This window comes from Pleurodeles waltl, chromosome 7, assembly GCF_031143425.1.
Source record: "Pleurodeles waltl isolate 20211129_DDA chromosome 7, aPleWal1.hap1.20221129, whole genome shotgun sequence".
NCBI classification, from domain to species: Eukaryota; Metazoa; Chordata; class Amphibia; order Caudata; family Salamandridae; genus Pleurodeles; species Pleurodeles waltl.
The window spans coordinates 173,372,905-173,392,934 of record NC_090446.1 but is presented as its reverse complement, the minus strand read 5'-3'; the positions used below and the strand labels follow the sequence as shown (position 1 = coordinate 173,392,934).

At 45.5% G+C, this 20,030-nt stretch overlaps 1 protein-coding gene across 4 annotated transcripts in view; it reads left to right on the top strand.

The window, feature by feature from the left end:
- Positions 1 to 20,030, top strand: part of ZNFX1 (zinc finger NFX1-type containing 1) — a 191,909-nt gene that overhangs the window by 8,659 nt on the left and 163,220 nt on the right. For all 4 annotated transcript variants that reach the window (XM_069243475.1, XM_069243477.1, XM_069243474.1 and 1 more), the window contains exons 2-6: positions 5,117 to 5,209; positions 6,560 to 8,455; positions 15,072 to 15,203; positions 15,576 to 15,724; positions 18,144 to 18,287. In XM_069243475.1, coding sequence (XP_069099576.1) covers positions 5,140 to 5,209; positions 6,560 to 8,455; positions 15,072 to 15,203; positions 15,576 to 15,724; positions 18,144 to 18,287 — 2,391 coding nt within the window. In that variant the 5' untranslated portion in view covers positions 5,117 to 5,139. The remainder of the gene's footprint in view (positions 1 to 5,116; positions 5,210 to 6,559; positions 8,456 to 15,071; positions 15,204 to 15,575; positions 15,725 to 18,143; positions 18,288 to 20,030) is intronic.

Genomic DNA, 20,030 nt, shown 5'->3' with positions numbered 1-20,030 from the left:
GGTCCCATAAGGAGGTGTTCTTCCTGAAGATCATGTTTAGTTTGAGGCAGCTGTTTTTCAACTATGTTGCTACGTTGGTCATGGCATTGCATAAGTTGGCTGTGGCGTTGTGGAGGTCTTCTTTGAGTGAGAGGATCAGTTGAGTGTTGTCAGCATAGGAGACTCTATTAAGTAAATATGATCTGACGATGTCTTCGAGGGGGGTCATGTAGATATTGAACAGGGTTGAGCTGAGGGAGGATCCTTGGGGTACGCCACAGTTGATGTTCTTGGGTTTAGAAGTAAAGGGAGGAAGGCAGATGCTATGCTTGCGGCCTGAGAGGAAAGAGGTGACCCACTTAAGGGCATTTTGTTTATTCCTATGTTGTGGAGTCTGTTCAGGAGAGTGTGGTGGGAGACTGTCTCGTACATTGCGGAGAGGCCAAGAAGGATTAGAGCTGCTGACTCCTTAATCGAGGAGCGTCCTTATGTCGTCCGTGGTGGTGATCAATGGAGTCTCCAAGCTGTTTTTGACCCAGAATCCTGATTGTGAGGTGTTGAGAAGGTGTTTTCATTCAAGGTAGTCGGTGAGCTGTGGGTTGATAGCTCTCTCGAGCACTTTGGGTGGGAATGGGAGCAGGGAGATCCATCTGTAATTTTTGAGGTTGCTGTAGTCGACAGCGGGTTTCTTTAGGAGGGGTCCAACCTCTGCCTGCTTCCATTAGTCCGGGAAGGTTGCCATGGAGATGGAGGTGTTGAAGATGGCGGTTAGTTCCATGCTAATAGTGTTGGCTCTGAGGTTAAAAAGTCATTGGGGCAGGGGTTGGTGGGTGCCCCGGAGGGAATGAATGACATGATGGCTGTGGTGGTCTGTGTGGTAATCGGGGACCAGGAGGTTATGTTCGCTGCTTTGAGAGATGTTGTCTAGGCTGGAGGTGGAGGGATGGGGGTCGAAATTGTTGTATATGCAGGCATGGCTCCTATGTTAGTGTGGGGGGGGTGTTACCCCCCAACCCCCTCGCCAGCAGCAGCCGCTGCAAATCACCTTTAACAAATGAAACAATAATAAACCATGGTTATTATCAATTCGTTTGTTAAAGGGTAGGGCCATTGGGGATGACGACAATGAAGGGAGTGCACTGTGCACTCCCCTCAGTGCGCATGTGTGTTTGGCTGGCCACCTCAGGCCGGCCAAACATACATGCTCAGTAGACTCTCTCCAGCCCAGCAACAGTTGCCGCACTGGAGAAAGCAGGTACAGGCTCTCAGTCTGCCTGGGCGCACCCTTACTGGGTGCTCCCAGGCAATTGGCTGCAGGGCAGGTTTGGAGCCTGTGCCTGTAGTGCAGCAATGGAGCAGTGTGGCGGCGGCAGGAGTGAAGCAGGTAAGCTATTAAAAATTGTGTTTATTAATTTGCTCCCCGCGCCGTCTTGCCTCCAACAAAGTCCCTCAAGCTGCTCCTGGGTATATAGTGGTGATTTTGCTGTGGAAGTAGTCTGAGAGGGTGTGGAAGAGTTCCGGGGATGGGTGGATAGTGATCTCTGTTGCTATCAGGTAAGAGAATTCTTTGATGATTCTGAGGTGTTCTTTTTGTGCGGCTGGCTGTGGTGACGATGCGGGCAGTGATTGCTGCTCTTTGTGCTGCCTTAATGTGGTGGTGGTAGTTGTTGGGGGCTTACTTGTAGGCAGGTCTGTTGGAGGAGTCCTTGGTCATATGTAATTGTTTCTTGAGCCAGTGGTAGTCACGTTTGGAGTTTCTGAGCTCTGGAGTGTACCATCTCATGTTGTTGGTTTTAGCTAGTTTCAGCTGGGCGACTCTGTCTGCCGATTTGGTGATCCAGGTGGTGAAATTTTGGATGGCCTAGTTGAGGTCGAGGTCTACCGTGGGCTCGGGTTGTGTGGTGCCTAGGGCCTGTGCCCATAGGGTCTGGGTTACTTGCCCCAGCTCTAATGGGGGGTACTTGGAGGTGGTGTGCTGGGAATTAGAGATGATAAAGTGGACGATGACCTGGTCGGTCCAGGTGAGTTGAGTCACATGGGTGAAATTGATTCTGTCACTAGAAGTGGAGATGACGTCCAGTGTGTGTCCAGCTTTGTGTGTGGGTTTGGTGACCAGTTGGGTGAGGCTGAGGTTATCTGAGGGAATTGGAGTTGGTGTTGTTGGGGGTGGTTAAGGTAGAAATTGAGATTGCTGAGTACGACATAATGGAGGGAATCAATGGCGATGGGGGGAAATGAGGTTGGTGATGGTGTTGCAGAAGGCTTGGAGTATTCTCGGAGGTCTGTGTACAAGGGTGCCTTGCATCATGGTGTTAGAATCGGTCTGGAGTCAGCAGTTGAGGTGCTCCACCAGGGGCATTGGGACGTCGTCTGTGATGGTGCATTGGATGGTTTCCTTGAAGATGATGGTGATACCCCGCCATGTTTGTTGTTACGGTCTCAGTGTATCATCTTGTAGCCATTAGGGGTGTTTGTGGTGATGACTGAGTTTGCGGAGGGTGTTAGCCATGTTTCGGTGTCAAAGGCGACGTTCCATGCGGGTGGTGATGGTGTCCCAGATTTCTGTGGCGTGTTTGCATAAGGAGCAGGCTTTCAGCAGGATGCATTGGAGCAGTGCTTGACTGTTCATAGTCTTCTGTGAGGGTACAGTGGGGGCGTTAGTATGCGCAGTTGGGCCTGTGTTGCAGGCCACAATAGTGTAGGCAGGTGAAGGGTCCTTTGGCTGAGCGTGGGGAAGCTGTGAAGCAGCTGTTGATGGGGTGTCTGACGTTCAGGGCCTGGAGCTCCTTGGTGGTGTAGTGGTGGGGGGTGGGCGGTCCAGGGGTCCTGATACTTGGCGGCGTCCAGGGGTGGAAGGGCACAGAATGGCTTGCCTTTAGCGCGCCTTCACTGCGCTGGGAGTTGTGCCCTCATTATATGTCCAGGGATGAGGGAGGGTCCGATGCGGTAGGGCAGGAGCAGCAGTGGCGCGGGCAGATGCAACCAGGCTCAGGAATATGGGTGGAGCTGTTGCAGTCAGGCTCAGGAATGCAGGAGGAGTTGTCAGTGGCAGGCAGGAGGGCCGTGGAGCGGCTGGGGAGCTGTGACAGGCCAATTGGGTCTTCTAAGGTGCGCTTCACATCTTTGTGGATATAGTTATGCTGTAGAAAATCATAACTAAAATAAAATTACTTTGGTTTCAACAGTAACTCACTAACGAGGGCTCTCCTTAAGTACAGTGCCAGAGAGGTACAAAGGGCATTGTCTGGAGCACTTTGGTATTACAGAAGGTCCACAGATAGTCCTGTGATTTCAAACTGCTGGTCCAGCTTTTACTGAAGCACTATACCCAGTGGAGGTTCAGGTTTGTATCTTAGGCAGTGCATTTTATTTTTGTAATATAGTATGTAGTCTGAGTTTATGCCTTGCACAGCCATCTGGCACACATCAGGTCTTTCCTTGTGTTGTCTTTCCAGGTGTTTGTTCTCTGCGTCTCTGACACCTGTGTTTGCACTTGTGTGTCTGTGGCTCCTTTATCTGCATTTTCTCTGTCTAATCTTCCCCATATTTGTAGCTCCAAAATTCCTGTCATTCTGTGTCTGTCTCTTTCTGCTTGGTTCTCTCCATCTCTTTATTTCCCCATGTCGTTTTGGTCCCTATATCTGCCCTGATCTTTTTGCCTCCTTTTATTCGAATATCCCCTATCTATTCATGTTTCCGGTATCCAGGTCTTGGTATGCTCTTCTAAATTTAAATTGTTGCATGTAAAACGTGGCAAATTTGGCAACATTCAGGAACATTAATATTATTCCTCCTATTTATCAGATTTTTATTAGAGATGAAATATGGAATGCCTATTCTTCTACATGCACCACACGTCCCGACCACATTATCAAACTTTAAACATTCTAGAACCTAAACAAGGGTGGAAACGATTAGAGGTTACAGCAGACTCTCCAGGGCAAGGACAGCATATGCCATGCAACAGAAAGTCCCCTAGGCATGTCTCTCTCTTGAAAAGTATGTGGGCAGGTGGGTAATAGTGAAACAGAGTATGCAGTATTATATATGGTGCAGTAGGACCCAACTTTCATCTCACCCTTATTTGATAGGTGATTGTGCAGGGGCTGTTTGATTGAGCCTTGCATCTTAGTCCACATTTTCCACTATATATGAGCTTGGGGTTGTGGGTGTACCAAATAACACAAAAAGGACAAGAGAGTATTTTAGTACAAACTTCAGAAGACAGAGAAAATAACAACAATGAATCTGGGTATAACAGCTAAAACTGGGTTGAATGTTGAAAAAAATTCACTACAAATCGATGCTTCTGACAAAAGAAAAAGTAAGATTTTTTTTTAGGATGAGAACCCTCACCCACCTTGAGGGGGCTTGTTTTATCATATGGTTCCTCCTCACAACCCAACAAATTGCAACAACACCTAAAATAGGAGGAGCTCTTGGATGTTCAGCTACCCTGTAAGAGCCTAAGATGTTGGTAAGCTAAGTCAAGTACAAGAGTGTGGCGTAGCCAAGAATACATCTGTCAGACCCTCAAACATTATTCTGGTGCTCCAGGGTCTGGCACCTACATTGCTATCCATAGCCCTGCTACTCCCACATTATCTGCTTGGTGTGAGAGTAAGGCTGGCATCACTCTTGTCCAAATTGGTAAAGTAGTGAGTAACAGACCCCTCCATCTCCCGGCTACCACCATCTGTGTTATTTGAAGAGCAGGCTACCGACCATAAAGTCACTGCAAAGTGCTGAATGACATCGGGAGAGTGACAAGTGAAGCCATTGAGAGGAAAGTAGAGTACAAAATAGAGGGAATCAGATAGGATCGTTTTAAATGGGATTTTACCTCAAGAATGCTAGTATCTCACCAGAGAGTGACAGTTCAATGTGGGTTGTTAGTCTTTCCACCAAGTAGCTGATAGTAATCAGGACGGGTATTGCAGGTAATGGGGTGGGCTGGGGTGAGCGGTAGAGAGAATTAAAGCACCTGTGATTTTCATTTGTAGGTTCAGATTTCTTGCATTGCCACCGATCCTGACCTCATTGGACCTTTTTATGTCTTACATTTGACCCTGCGAAAATTCCTTCATTGTCCCCTTACGGTCCTCACTATTTTATTTTTGTGCGTTTCTGCCAACAGCTGAGACAAACAAAGTTCCGAAAATGGATGGTAACCACCCCAACAGACGGCCTTGGCAGGGCCCGCAACATCCCCCAAATGGTCACAGGAGAGGTGAGAAATAAATGCTATATTGTACTGCTATTGCGGGAAAGGGCAGATTCAGCAGAAGATATATTTTCTGAGGCTGGCAGAAAGCAAGTATGGGGATGTTGTGTTTCTTTTTAAATCAGTAATTTATATACACTATTTTCAATTAATAATAACACCGGTGTGATCCAAGACGTTGGCAAAACAAGCACTGGCAAAGTCAGTTTATTTGGTTTGCACATTCATCTCCGACTAAAGGATTAAAAGGAAGCTTACTGCAGTGAAAAATAAAAAAGATAGTTTTTCTATACAATGCATCTCTGAGATAAAATGTTTAATTTAGTGTACTGTTGAGTTGTAAATAGTCCCTTGTCCATTGCAGGGCTTCCCACACGGGACAGGCTGATACACCAAACAGGCAATATCATATGGTGAGACAGATATGCTCCTCTGGGTGGAACCAAACCCGCTCTCTGTATATTGTAAAGAATTAGTAACTGTAGGTTACGCAAGCAGCCACATTGTCAAACCAGTACTAAAAAATAAAGACGTTCTTCATGACTTATGTAACATGCAGTCATGAAATGGGCTCACTTTTATGTTTTTTTTTTTGCTGCGATGAACAACATCTACCGTATCTTCTTCTGATGTAAGCACTGTAGCCATTTGTAATGTAGGGCATTCTCTGAGATCGTTTAGCAAACTTATTTCGATATTCAGTGGTAGAGACAGCAGGGCTTATGAGGCTATAGTGAGAAAAGTAGCCAAAAGTCCAAAAAGAAAAAATAAGTTATACCATCTTGGCTCCATGTGCCATTATACATCATTTAGTCTTTGATTCCATTTGTCAACTCAATGGATCAGAATAATTGACAAGTACAATCGCTTTTTTAAGCAGTTTCAGGGAAGACTAATATGCTCTTCAACTTTCTAAACTGATTTAATTGGGACTTGGCTAAATTTCAAACTTTCTAACACAGATCTTGATTTGAATGAGGCAATTAAGACTTTAATTAGTTTGCAAGCAGCGGAAATAGGAATTTAAGGTCCTATTCACATTTATGAGTATGCAAAGCTTTACTGCAGGAGCATTTTTTTATGTACTCTTACGTACCTTTGTGAATTGGCCCCGAAAAGTCCTGCTTTGTATTGGTAAAAGTACAAAGAGGGCACATTCCTTTCCAGTTGTACCAAGTGAGTATGAATATTTCTTGAATTTGCCCATTTTATCCTGAATTTGGATGTCTTGGGACTAATTTACAATCACATGAAAGAGTAAATAGAGGAGTAATACTTTAAAAGCTCCAGAGAGCCTTTGCAAATATGCCCCTATATTTCAAGAAGAATCTTGAATGTTTTTTTTTTATTTTTCAGTTCCTGGGGATCGTCCGGATGGTGGTCCACCACGGAGAGGGAACCGAGGAGGATTTCGACCGAGAGGAAACCCGGCCGGTGCAGACCAACTACAAAGACACCCACCTGGGGCAGACCGACTACGAGGATACCCACCTGGAGCAGACCAGTTAAGAGGAAACCATCCTATGGGCCCTCCTAGAGGACACCCTTGGCCCCAGTTTGACCCTTTAGTTGGTCCTTTACAGGGTGATGATGGACATAACCCTTTAGGGAGGGGCCCTCAGCCTGCTAGGAGAAACCATTGTGGCCAAGGCCATAACCGAGGACGAGGGCATAGGAATGGACCTGAAAATGAGGGAAGGAGAGAGCAATATGAGAACCATAATGGTGGCAGAGAGCGAAGAGTTCATCCACAAGGGAATCCTTGCTTCCAGGATGCAGCACAAGGTCACGAGCAACCTCAGCAGGTGAGGAGGCTGGGCTATAAAGCAGTGGAAGAACTCCTTGATAAAGATCCCTCTGAAGTGGTCATCACACTTGCATCACACTCTGGGTTGAAGGAGTTGCTCTCCATGCAAACCATAAAACCTGATTTCCTGGAGCTCATCTGTCAGGTGCTGTGCAAGGCTTGTAGCTCCAAACTAGACCGTCAGAGCATTCAGCACCTGCTAGGCATTTTAAAGGATTCAAACTTCCTCAAGATGTGCCTTCCCCAATATATTGTTGGCATGATGACCGAGTATTTACCTGCTCGGCGCCACCAATATCCAGTGCATATTGGGAACATAGTTTCCCTCCTACAGGAACTGGTGAGTGTCTTCCCAGCAAGTTCTGTTCAGGAAACATCCATGCTTGTTTCTATCCTACCAACATCAATGAATATCCTGAGGGCATCTGGGGTAGATATTGGCGAAAAGGTGGAGAAGAGCGTGGAAAAAATTCGAGCCAATATTCAGCATCTACAGCAGAAGAGGCGAGAAGGAACACTTCGTGTTGACACCTACACCATGCTAGATTCAGAGGACAATGGCCAGGACAGTTACCGCACAGTTACCATTTACCCCACATACAATGAAATTCACAAGAATGACAGGCCGTTCCTTCGTCCCAACATGCTCTGTGGGAGATATGAAAGCACTTCCATCTACCTGGATACACACTTCCGCCTCCTGAGGGAGGACTTTGTTAGACCCCTTAGAGAAGGCATCATGGAGCTTCTTGAGAGCTATGAAGACCAGGGCTTGCGAAAGAGGCGCTTTGATGACATTAGGATCTACTTTGATACACGAATCATTACTCCCATGTGCTCCTATTCCGGCATTGTCTACAAGGTGCAGTTCAACACACAGCCCCTGAAGTTTGTTAGGTGGCAGAACTCCAAACGCCTTATATATGGCTCTTTAGTTTGCATGTCCAAGGACAACTTTGAAACATTCTTATTAGCAACTGTTTCTAACCGTGACTCAGAAGACCTGCAGCATGGAATTGTGCAGCTGCGCTTTGAAAAGAGTCAGGAACTATTGGCAGATATCCAGCCCTCTGACTCTTACCTCATGGTGGAGACCACAGCTTACTTCGAGGCCTATCGGCATGTCCTAGAAGGGCTGCAGGAGATCCAGGAGGAGGATGTGCCCTTCCAGAAATATATTGTAGAGTGCAATACAGATGTGGCACCACCCAGATATTTGCGAATGGGTGGCACTTATGATCTTACATCTTTGCTTGAGAGTGGCTCTGGGGCAGACAAGGCCCACGTAGATCCTCTGTGTTTGCACAGGAGTCGCACCATTGACATTCTTCACCCTGGAGACTGGCCTTCAAAAGAAGCTCTGCACTTGGATGATTCCCAGATGAAGGCACTACAACTTGCTCTTACCAAGGAGTTAGCCGTTATCCAGGGCCCCCCAGGGACAGGTGAGCTGAAGAGTACAAAACAATCCCTTCCTTATGCACTCAGATCTGACCCTTTTCTCTTAGAATTTAGCAATGTCTTGAGATGTCACCATTACCCAACTAACAGCATATTACCTGGTCATATTTCCTTCATTCAAACCAAAACATACAGCGTCCACCTACTCCTAAGGTACATAGAACTGTATCATTGATATTTCAGGTTCTTAAAGACTCCTCTTTATACATATGCAGCAAAATAGTCCACCATGGTTCGTGGCCATGCAGAACCTTATATTTGACTGTCGAGCAGAATGCCCCAAAGTTCCAAGACTTCATTTTCCACATTGGGGGCTTGCCAGTTCTCTGTGGCATCTAATTGAAATGACTGCCACACCGTACACCTTGCTGGGCCCTTGTGACCCTCGTGTGGGGTGAAAATGAAGATTGAGCTGCTGGTCACAGTCCTTCAAAAGCCACCAGCGCACTATAGTTTCTATGAGCTGCTTGAAGTTTTGATAGCACCAATTAATTAATAATCCTGAGGCAACATTATAGCAGCAGAATAAATAGGAGTTCAAGTGTTTGTGGGGGAGAAACATTAGGCCTTTTTACAAAATCTAGTGTGCACTCCATGGTAGAAAGGATGTGGAAATGGTTGGCATGGCGATGGGGGACAAAAGTGAGCGACTGACAGTATTGAGATCTTGGAATGCAAAATATTTGGGCAGCAGTCTCAAGAGCTATGGCATCTGAAAATTCAATACAATACTGATAGAGTGTATTGAAAAAACAAATACTTGAAAGAATAAACATAAAGCACCATGATTGATCTTTATGTTTCGTAGCATGGTGCTATGCACTCTTGCGAGCCTTTTGTTTTGTCAAAATCATTAGATTATTTAACTTAAAAATAAAATTGTGGCCTGGTGCCACACGTTTATGGTCGTAAAAAATCAAATTGTTACCAAAAGTACGGTGAGCATGCTGCATCAGTTTACTTTTCCTGCCATGCATTATGTTTCACCTGATCTGCAGAACACTTGTGTGGTATTGTTTTCACGAAAAGACGCTAGTAAATAAGCCTTCCGTTTTCACAGTGTTCATAGGTTTCGAGAGAGACTGAAACTCCAGAGATTTTGAGCTCTGAAAAGCTAAAAGGCAGACAGTAGTGAAGATACAGGGCCAGGGAGGTAAGAGAGTGTGGATGGTACAGACCGACACTATCTCCATTAATTAGTGTACTATTGTTAAGTTGAACAGTTTTCTGTACAAGTTAAAACCTTACTGGAACAAATGAGTACTTTATGTGAAATTGGGCAGATAAGTGCACCTTAAGTTGTTTCTATGTTAGCGAACAATCTCAATGCCAACAAAATCTAACATGATTTCAGCTGTCAGTAAAGCGGTTTCTATTGAAGCACCCTCTGTTGCTTTGAATGGACCATTGGGTCAAAATTCACAAACGTTTAGGTCACCTAGGTGGTGCGCAGAAATTGTAAATCCTACATTATGTTTCACAGGAATTGGACTGGTGATAGTTATTGTAAAGAAATGGCTCCCTGTTGCAGTTACCCCCCACTTTTTGCCTGATACTGATGCTGACTTGACTGAGAAGTGTGCTGGGACCCTGCTAACCAGGCCCCAGCACCAGTGTTCTTTCACCTAAAATGTACCATTGACTCCACAATTGGCACAACCCTGGCACCTAGGTAAGTCCCTTGTAACTGGTACCCCTGGTACCAAGGGCCCTGATGCCAGGGAAGGTCTGTAAGGGCTGCAGCATGTCTTATGCCACCCTAGGGACCCCTCACTCAACACAGACACACTGCTTGCCAGCTTGTGTGTGCTGGTGGGGAGAAAATGACTAAGTCGACATGGCACTCCCCTCAGGGTGCCATGCCAACCTCACACTGCTTGTGGCATAGGTAAGTCACCCCTCTAGCAGGCCTTACAGCCCTAAGGCAGGGTGCACTATACCACAGGTGAGGGCATATGTGCATGAGCACTATGCCCCTACAGTGTCTAAGCAAAACCTTAGACATTGTAAGTGCAGGGTAGCCATAAGAGTATATGGGCTGGGAGTCTGTCAAAAACGAACTCCACAGCTCCATAATGGCTACACTGAATACTGGGAAGTTTGGTATCAAACTTCTCAGAATAATAAACCCACACTGATGCCAGTGTTGGATTTATTAAAAAATGCACACAGAGGGCATCTTAGAGATGCACCCTGTATTTTACCCAATTGTTCAGTGCAGGACTGACTGGTCTGTGCCAGCCTGCTGCTGAGACGAGTTTCTGACCTCATGCGGTGAGAGCCTTTGTGCTCTCTGAGGACAGAAACAAAGCCTGCTCTGGGTGGAGGTGCTTCACACCTCCCCCCTGCAGGAACTGTAACACCTAGCAGTGAGCTTCAAAGGCTCAAGCTTCGTGTTACAATGCCCCAGGGCACTCCAGCTAGTGGAGATGCCCGCCCCCTGGACCCAGCCCCCACTTTTGGCGGCAAGTCCAGGAGAGATAATGAGAAAAACAAGGAGGGGTCACTGGCCAGTCAGGACAGCCCCTAAGGTGTCCTGAGCTGAGGTGACTCTAACTTTTAGAAATCCTCCATCTTGCAGATGGAGGATTCCCCCAATAGGATTAGGGATGTGACCCCCACCCCTTGGGAGGAGGCACAAAGAGGGTGTACTCACCCTCAGGGCTAGTAGCCATTGGCTACTAACCCCCCAGACCTAAACACGCCCTTAAATTTAGTATTTAAGGGCTCTCCCTGAACCTAGAAACTAGATTCCTGCAACTACAAGAAGAAGGACTGCAAAGCTGAAAACCCCTGCAGAGGAAGACCAGAAGACACCAACTGCCTTGGCCCCAGAACTCACCGGCCTGTCTCCTGCCTTCCAAAGAACCCTGCTCCAGCGACGCTTTCCAAGGGACCAGCGACCTCTGAATCCTCTGAGGACTGCCCCGCTTCGAAGAAGACAAGAAACTCCCGAGGACAGCGGCACTGCTCCAAAAGAACTGCAACTTTGTTACAAGGAGCAGATTTAAAGACCCCTGCAACTCCCCGCAAGAAGCGTGAGACTTGCAACACTGCACCCGGCGACCCCGACTCGACTGGTGGAGAACAACCAACTCAGGGAGGACCCTCCGGCGACTCTACGACTGTGAGTAACCAAAGTTGTCCCCCCTGAGCCCCCACAGCGACGCCTGCAGAGGGAATCCCCAGGCTCCCCCTGACCGCGACTGCCTGAACTCCATTTCCCGACGCCTGGAAAAGACCCTGCACCCGCAGCCCCCAGCGCCTAAAGAAACTGAACTTCTGTGCAGGAGTGACCCCCAGGAGGCCCTCTCCCTTGCCTAGGTGGCGGCTACCCCGAGGAGCCCCCCCTTGCCTGCCTGCACCGCTGAAGAGACCTCTTGGTCTCCCATTGAAAACTGAAGGAAACCCGATGCTTGTTCCCACACTGCACCCGGCCGCCCCCGCGCTGCTGAGGGTGTACTTTCTGTGCTAACTTGTGTCCCCCCCGGTGCCCTACAAAACCCCCCTGGTCTGCCCTCCGAAGACGCGGGTACTTACCTGCAGGCAGACTGGAACCGGGGCACCCCCTTCTCTCCATTGAAGCCTATGTGTTTTTGGCACCTCTTTGACCTTTGCACCTGACCGGCCCTGAGCTGCTGGTGTGATAACTTTGGGGTTGCTCTGAACCCCCAACGGTGGGCTACCTTGGACCAAAAACTGAAACTTGTAAGTGTCTTACTTACCTGTTAAAACTAACAATAACTTACCTCCCCAGGAACTGTGAAAATTGCACTGTGTCCACTTTTAAAACAGCTTATTGTGTTTTATGACAAAAGTATACATGCTAATGTAATGATTCAAAGTTCCTAGAGTACTTACCTGCAATACCTTTCAAATGAGTTATTACATGTAAAATTTGAACCTGCGGTTCTTAAAATAAACTAAGAAAATATATTTTTCTATAACAAAACCTATTGGCTGGATTTGTCTCTGAGTGTGTGTACCTCATTTATTGTCTGTGTGTATGTACAACAAATGCTTACCATACTCCTTGGATAAGCCTACTGCTCGACCACACTACCACAAAATAGAGCATTAGTATTATCTCTTTTTACCACTATTTTACCTCTAAGGGGAACCCTTGGACTCTGTGCATGCTATTCCTTACTTTGAAATAGCACATACAGAGCCAACTTCCTACAGTTATGTAACATGCCTGTAGAAATGTGGCATGTAGATCTACAGCTGGGGCCCAAATATGTATGTTCTTGCATAAGTAAGCTGTTTTTTTTACTTGGTGAAGGAGAAGATGCCAGTGTACAGGTTTGTGGCTCATTAATTTACACAGTTTTCTACCTAACTGAAAATAATTTTCACTCATTTTGGTACTCTTTGATTGTGGTAGATTTTCTCCGGAACCACTTAGATTGTTTTTGATCCACAAAACATTGAACTTGTGCTTCAGACATAGGACTAGCCATATGGGAGCGGATTTCTGATTTAACTACGTGAGAATGTGTGGTATCTGAGAGATCAGTGTCGATTTCTGTACGTTTCCGATGGCTATCTGTAAGTGCTAAAGAGGTCTGCATTTTCTGAAGTTCGTAGGGCAGAAAGTATAACAGCTCACAACTTTGTGGCTGTCATGGGTTTTACTTAGCTGAGAATACTAATTATTGGCTTTTGTTTGTGGTGTTATCTGGCAAGGTTCTGCACATTACCATTTCCACTGAAGATTTGGAGTGCCTACTATGGAGTTTTTGTTGCCATGGGAGAAAATGGCCAGCCAGCTACTTCCCATCCCTAGGCAAATGCATGGATGTGCCATGTTAAAGGGCCAGCACTGACTCTGTGTTGACTAATCATTTCAACATCCACATTACATCCATCTGTCACATTGTGTGTAGCAGGAGCAAGTGCCATTATGCAAGTCAACCACTGCAAACATGTTCGTTCCATCCACAATGCAATTTTCTGCAGTGGATTGTCTAAAAATACTTGAAGCACAGGATAATGCAGACCAAGCAGGGACCCTGGACGTGCCCTTTAAAGGGGAGTGGAGCAGCACAACTTCTTTTGGAGTTATTTTAAGAGGAACCACTTTTTGTTTCAAAACATGAAATCCAATTTCTCAACCTTTTCACCAGGGCTCTTACCCTTTCACCTTGACGTTAGTTATAATAACTTCCTTTTTCCGAACAATACACTATCCCGGAAAGTACCTGAGAAACTAAAGTTATAAATAGGAAAAGAAACTCAAGGCCCAGTGTCAATGGCCGCCTATGGGGTGATTTCCAGTGTGCTTAATCTAGAAAACGAAACTACGTCTACAGTTAGTGAACTGTTCAGACGGTATGTGGCAGTAGCATAATACCAAAATAAAGGTGACTGTTATGATTACATGATTAATGTTATTATTTGTAGAGTGCCAGAATACTCCAAACACTGGATTCATGGTGTTGGAGCCAAAACAAAAAAATGCAAGTGCTGTTTCCTGTCTCCAAAATTCACAGTCATTAATAACTTTACAGAACTCTAAAGATTTTAGATATGTCTTAATTCCACTGGTCGTGCATTGACAGCTTGCCTCCTGAATAACTGAGGGAACGCCGGTGCACACTTGCCATCTTGATCAGGAGGATGTTCAGGAGAAATTGACCCTCCAAGTTTAATGGTCGAGCATAATGCTGAAAGATATTATGGCATTCAGATGATGCCACTGTCCAAGAGTCAAATGGAGTAAGCACTTGTGCTGCTTTGCCACATAATTAGATTTTCACATGTGCAGTACAGATCATGTTGCAAAAATGTGCGTCCCTTGTAATCTATTGCTTCTGTAATCTGGGAAACCCAGATAGAAACTGTTAAGCGATAACATGCATGTCTTAGTTACAAGAAAAAACTACCATTGCAGGCTGTGCTAAGGAAGATATGGTAAGATTTACATAATGAGCCTGAGAAGATGAAAACACGCACTCAACACTACATTGATCTGCACCACAAAGGAGAACACTTTCTAAGCAGAACACTTGTTTTCCTTGTCCCCCTCTCTCCCTTTCTTTCTCTCTCCCTCTTTCTTTCTCTCTTTCTCTCATCTTTCTGTCTGTTTCTCGCTCTCACTCTCCACCACCCTCCATCAGTACAGACTGAAATAACAGTGCCCCAGTTGTCCATATAATGGTACTGAGGACAGTTTCGGTGATGGGTTGACACCATAAAGTTTTGGGTCTTGTGGTGAAAATGTGTTAGAACGTGTTGATGTTTTGACAGTATGATAGAGCCTCTGATAACATGATATTGTTTAGAGCCTGGGTGACCTGTAGTAGAGCACACAGCTATTATGGTACAGCCTGTGAGGATACATTGATATTGCTGTAGAGCCAACTATTATGGAGTTACATTGATTCAGTTATGTGGTCATATCGTGTTAGAGAATGTGTTATACCATGGGTGATGTAGTCACAATAACGTGCTCAAAGGGCCAGTATTACTATTGTCATATTCATGGGGTACCCATCTCTAGCTGACTCCCTTGCAACGGTCTTTCTTCCACACGAACCAGACCTTTTGCAGTGTTGTCCATGATACCATTGTCATTTGCCTCTCTGTTTCCACCAGGTAAAACTTATGTTGGACTGAAGATCGCACAGGCACTTCTCACGAATGACCATGTGTGGCAGATTAACCATCGAACATTTCCGGTGCTTGTCGTGTGCTACACGAACCATGCCTTGGACCAGTTTCTCGAAGGTAAAATGCTTGAGTTTGTGAGTCTATGAAGGGGAAGAGATAATTTTGAGGAGGAACTCACCCATAGAGGGCGATTGTCACCCACAAAAGATATGTGTTGCACAAGGGTAAATTTAGGTTCTGGAATTTTTACCCCTAAAAATATTGTGAGTTGGCTGCACTGTCCACTGGGGGTTAGCAAGTATGCTCAGGAGAGTAATACAGTAGGTAAACCCCTATGCCCATTCAATCCTTGACAATTCTGCAGAGAATTCATACAGGAGAGCCATATTTTATTTCATTTTGATGGTGGACTGTGGGAATAGTAATGAAGAAGGTGAATTGCTGCATTTAATTGCTTTTAACCATGACAAATATTTCTGTATCTTCTAGGAATCCACTCGTTTTTGGCCAAGGGCATTGTGCGTGTTGGCGGGCGAAGCAACAGCGAGATCCTTAAAAAGTTCACCCTGAGGGAGCTGAGAAGCTGCAGAGATTTCCGCCGGAACCTGCCACAGCACTTGCGCAGAGCTTTCATGGATGTAGGTTTTCAAAGATGCATGCTTTGCTCTGTAATCTAGTATTTAGCCTGGAGAAAAATGACCTAGTTTTCAGTATCATTTATTATTTCTTTCTGTAACCCACTTCCATTTCCCCAGGCTCTGTTCTTAAATCCTACTTATCTGTTCCTTGTTAATTTTTTCTTCCTTCTTATTTCACACCAACTTTGCCATGTTCTATTTTATTTTTATTTATTTTTTTAGTTTCTTTGGGCCATATGTACGAACATATTTTCCCATTGACACAGAATGGGAAAAACCCTTTGCTACATCTGGCCCTTTGTTCTTTCCTTTCCTTTTCACTCACTCTTTTGTGCTTTTGTTCTTTCTCTTTATGTCCCTTCCTTCCCTTGTCTCTGTCTCCTGGGCACTTATTTCCCCCCCTTATTCTTCTTGTTACTTTCCTTTGCTTTTCACCTCCCTCCTTATGTGCTTTACCACTTTCCTTTTACTCTTGCCTCTGATTTCATACCACTTTCAATCACACAGTACCACCAGGGTTCCTTTGATGTTTATACTCCTATTCCATTATCCTCGTAAAATAAAAAATAAATATGCATACACCAACAACAAAGCAGACAGTGCCGGTTACAAGCTCTATCAGCCTGACAGTTAATTACAAGCTTCCTTTTAGGTTAGGGGATATTGAGGGGCATAACCTTTATTGACTAAAAGCGTGTTGTCACTAACCCTCACAACAATGAAATAATATTGACACCCAGTAAAAACCGAAACACAGATCAACATTAAACAATCTTTCAGGTATAGTACAAGTGAACTTCACCCCAGGAGTGTAACCCATAAACTAATAAGTGCTTCATTATGGGCATCTAATGTTACAAAAAAATAATGTCCATAATAAAACCTGAAAACTATTTTCTTATTACACGTAGGCTCATACTTTCCAAAGGAACAGGAACCCTGCTATTGCCACCCCGTTCTTTGCTGCTTTGCCTTTCTATTCACAAAGATGCACAATGTGTGTCTTGAGCCCAACAATGGATGTTGTGACTCACATACACTACTGTACGTTTACATTTTCATTCTTCTCCCTCGCAAAACCCCCCATTTTGTGAAGCATAGGCTTTCCAATGAGCGATCTTTGATTGCTCTTTGCTTGTGTCCTTCAAATCACTTATTCTACCATCCCTGAAAACATCAATTTTTAAAAGTAAAGTCCACAAATAACGGTGTGTTTTGGCCACCGAGCAACTTTTTGACCCTTATATGTTCTCTATGTCAGATTTATGAAGCTCCTTGACCGTATAAAACTGTAAATGGTGCGTGCCATGATTCATATGAACACTTTTCCTGGACAAGGGCTATTGCATGTAATCGGCTGAGTGTAGCCCGGTGTGCTGTCCACTTGATGCTACATTTTATGACCGGTGTCTGCACGGGGTTGTTAGAGAGGACACAGTATTCAGGAATTCAAAATGTAATCTGTACGCTTCTCTATACATTGGGAGGCATTTCCATGCTGTTCCCCGGTGTGACGACATCAACGGCAGCCAGTGCCTCTTGTGATATCATTGTATTTGTAGTATTTTGCTATTAAAACCACAGGAAACACCAAGAAGGGAGCCAAACATGCTTCAGCCCGTCTTTGTCTCCTCCTTTTCATTAAATCAAACATTTGAATGTAAATCATGGTGAAGGACACAGTTACTCTACTTGTTATGAGAAAGAAGAAATGCCATTAGGTCGATGCCATATGGTTACTGCGGATCTGACATGTGCTACCTTTTCATCACCTGTCTTTTCACAGAATTATATTTTCCCTGTTCCTGTCCTCCTTTATTTTACTGACTTGTGGAACCCTTCTCAGACTATGCTAATAGACCTATTCAGCTTTTTGTCTGTCTGCATTGACACAACCAACTATGTATCATAAGCATTATATCTTGTAGCTCCCTTTGACTTTTGTCGCCTGTTATAAGAGTGCTGGTCACTTGGGAAAACAAGTCATTACCATAATGTGAACTAGCACCAGTTCTCTTCCATGGTGCAGTGTTTCCTTCCTTGCCCACACTGTGCCCACCAGTCCTTGCAAACATCTGCATTCCATCCCAGGCTTTCTGCTTGGATCTGTACATATTGTTTGAAGGCCAACTCCATATCATTACATTCATTGTTCTGGTCTTGGACCAAGGCCATCTCTTGCCTCGCTGTCAAACTGCAAGTCTTTCTGTGGCTAATTAATCTGCAGAGATGGAGAGGAAGATGTGGCATAGCATTGTAAAGGTCCCTGATGAAAATCTGGTAATGCAGAGGGTACAGCACATGGTAGATGAGCGCAGTGGAACCAACAGGTTCTTGGTAATGCATTTGGAAATGAGATTCCTGCTTGAGTTCTTTGAGATTCTGTAAGGGTCTCTATCTCTTCATGTCACCCGAGCAGATCAGCTCACAGTTGAAGCAATCCGAGCAGAAACTGCTGGAGGGCAGCCAGCACTTGGAGTGCACGATGCTTGGGGTGCTGCATGAGAGGTATCTGGAGAAGCACATTGAGCCAGTTCACTGGGACAGTCTGATTAATGGCTTGGTAAGTGTAAGTCTTCATATTAAAAATATTGCTAGAGATCAATATCATGTTTGCATGCATTAATGCTGCTCAGCTACAATCTGAGCATGCAAAGCTCTTTATACTACACTCCTATCTTGTTCTGACAAGTCGTCGCTATTGACATGCTAGGGTTTTGGTAGAGGAGCATTAACTGTGAGGGATTTATTGATAATGATATACAGATAGTTTCTTAGCTATTACCATATGTCATTAAAGCACTAGCTTTAAGGAATGCTGTTAAAGTTTAGACAGACTGGTAAGGAGGGTTGGGCAGATTATCGGAATGAAAACCCAGGGCAGGCGTAAACCTAGACATAGGACAAAATGTTGCATCGACCATGGTTGCTGAAGGGCTATATTGAAACATATTAAGCACTCCTTCCCCAATCGTGTGATGAGTTCCAGGTAGAGGAAGCCTGATGTAAGGAAATGCCTCCTTTTGCCTTTGCTGATGCTATGTTTTGAATTGAAAGTGTGCTGAGGCCTGCTAACCAGGCCCCAGCACCAGTGTTCTTTCCCTAACCTGTACTTTTGTTTTACACAATTGGCACACCCTGGCATCCAGGTAAGTCCCTTGTAACTGGTACCCCTGGTACCAAGGGCCCTGATGCCAGGGAAGGTCTCTAAGGGCTGCAGCATATCTTATGCCACCCTGGGGACCCCTCACCCAGCACAGACACACTGCTTGCCAGCTTGTGTGTGCTGGTGAGGACAAAACGAGTAAGTCGACATGGCACTCCCCTCAGGGTGCCATGCCAACCTCACACTGCCTATGCAGTATAGATAAGTCACCCCTCTAGCAGGCCTTACAGCCCTAAGGCAGGGTGCACTGTACCATAGGTGAGGGCACCAGTGCACGAGCACTGTGCCCCTACAGTGTCTAAGCCAAACCTTAGACATTGTAAGTGCAGGGAAGCCATAAGAGTATATGGTCTGGGAGTCTGTCAAACACGAACTCCACAGCACCATAATGGCTACACTGAAAACTGGGAAGTTTGGTATCAAACTTCTCAGCACAATAAATGCACACTGATGCCAGTCTACATTTTATTATGAAATACACCCCAGAGGGCACCTTAGAGGTGCCCCCTGAAACCTTAACCAACTACCTGTGTAGGCTGGCTGGTTTTAGCAGCCTGCCACACTCGAGACATGTTGCTGGCCACATGGGGAGAGTGCCTTTGTCACTCTGTGGCCAGTAACAAAGCCTGCACTGGGTGGAGATGCTATCACCTCCTCCAGGCAGGAGCTGTATCACCTGGCGGTGAGCCTCAAAGGCTCACCCCCTTTGTTCCAGCACCACAGGGCACTCCAGCTAGTGGAGTTGCCCGCCCCCTCCGGCCACGGCCCCACTTTTGGCGGCAAGGCCGGAGGAAATAATGAGAATAACAAGGAGGAGTCACTGGCCAGTCAGGACAGCCCTTAAGGTGTCCTGAGCTGAAGTGACTCTAACTTTTAGAAATCATCCATCTTGCAGATGGAGGATTCCCCCAATAGGGATAGGAATGTGCCCCCCTCCCCTTGGGAGGAGGCACAAAGAGGGTGTACCATTGGCTACTAACCCCCCAGACCTAAACACGCCCTTAAATTTAGTATTTAAGGACTCCCCTGAACCTAAGAATTTAGATTCCTGCAACTTAAAGAAGAAGAGGACTGCTGAGCTGAAAAACCCTGTAGAGAAGAAGACACCAACTGCTTTGGCCCCAGCCCTACCGGCCTGTC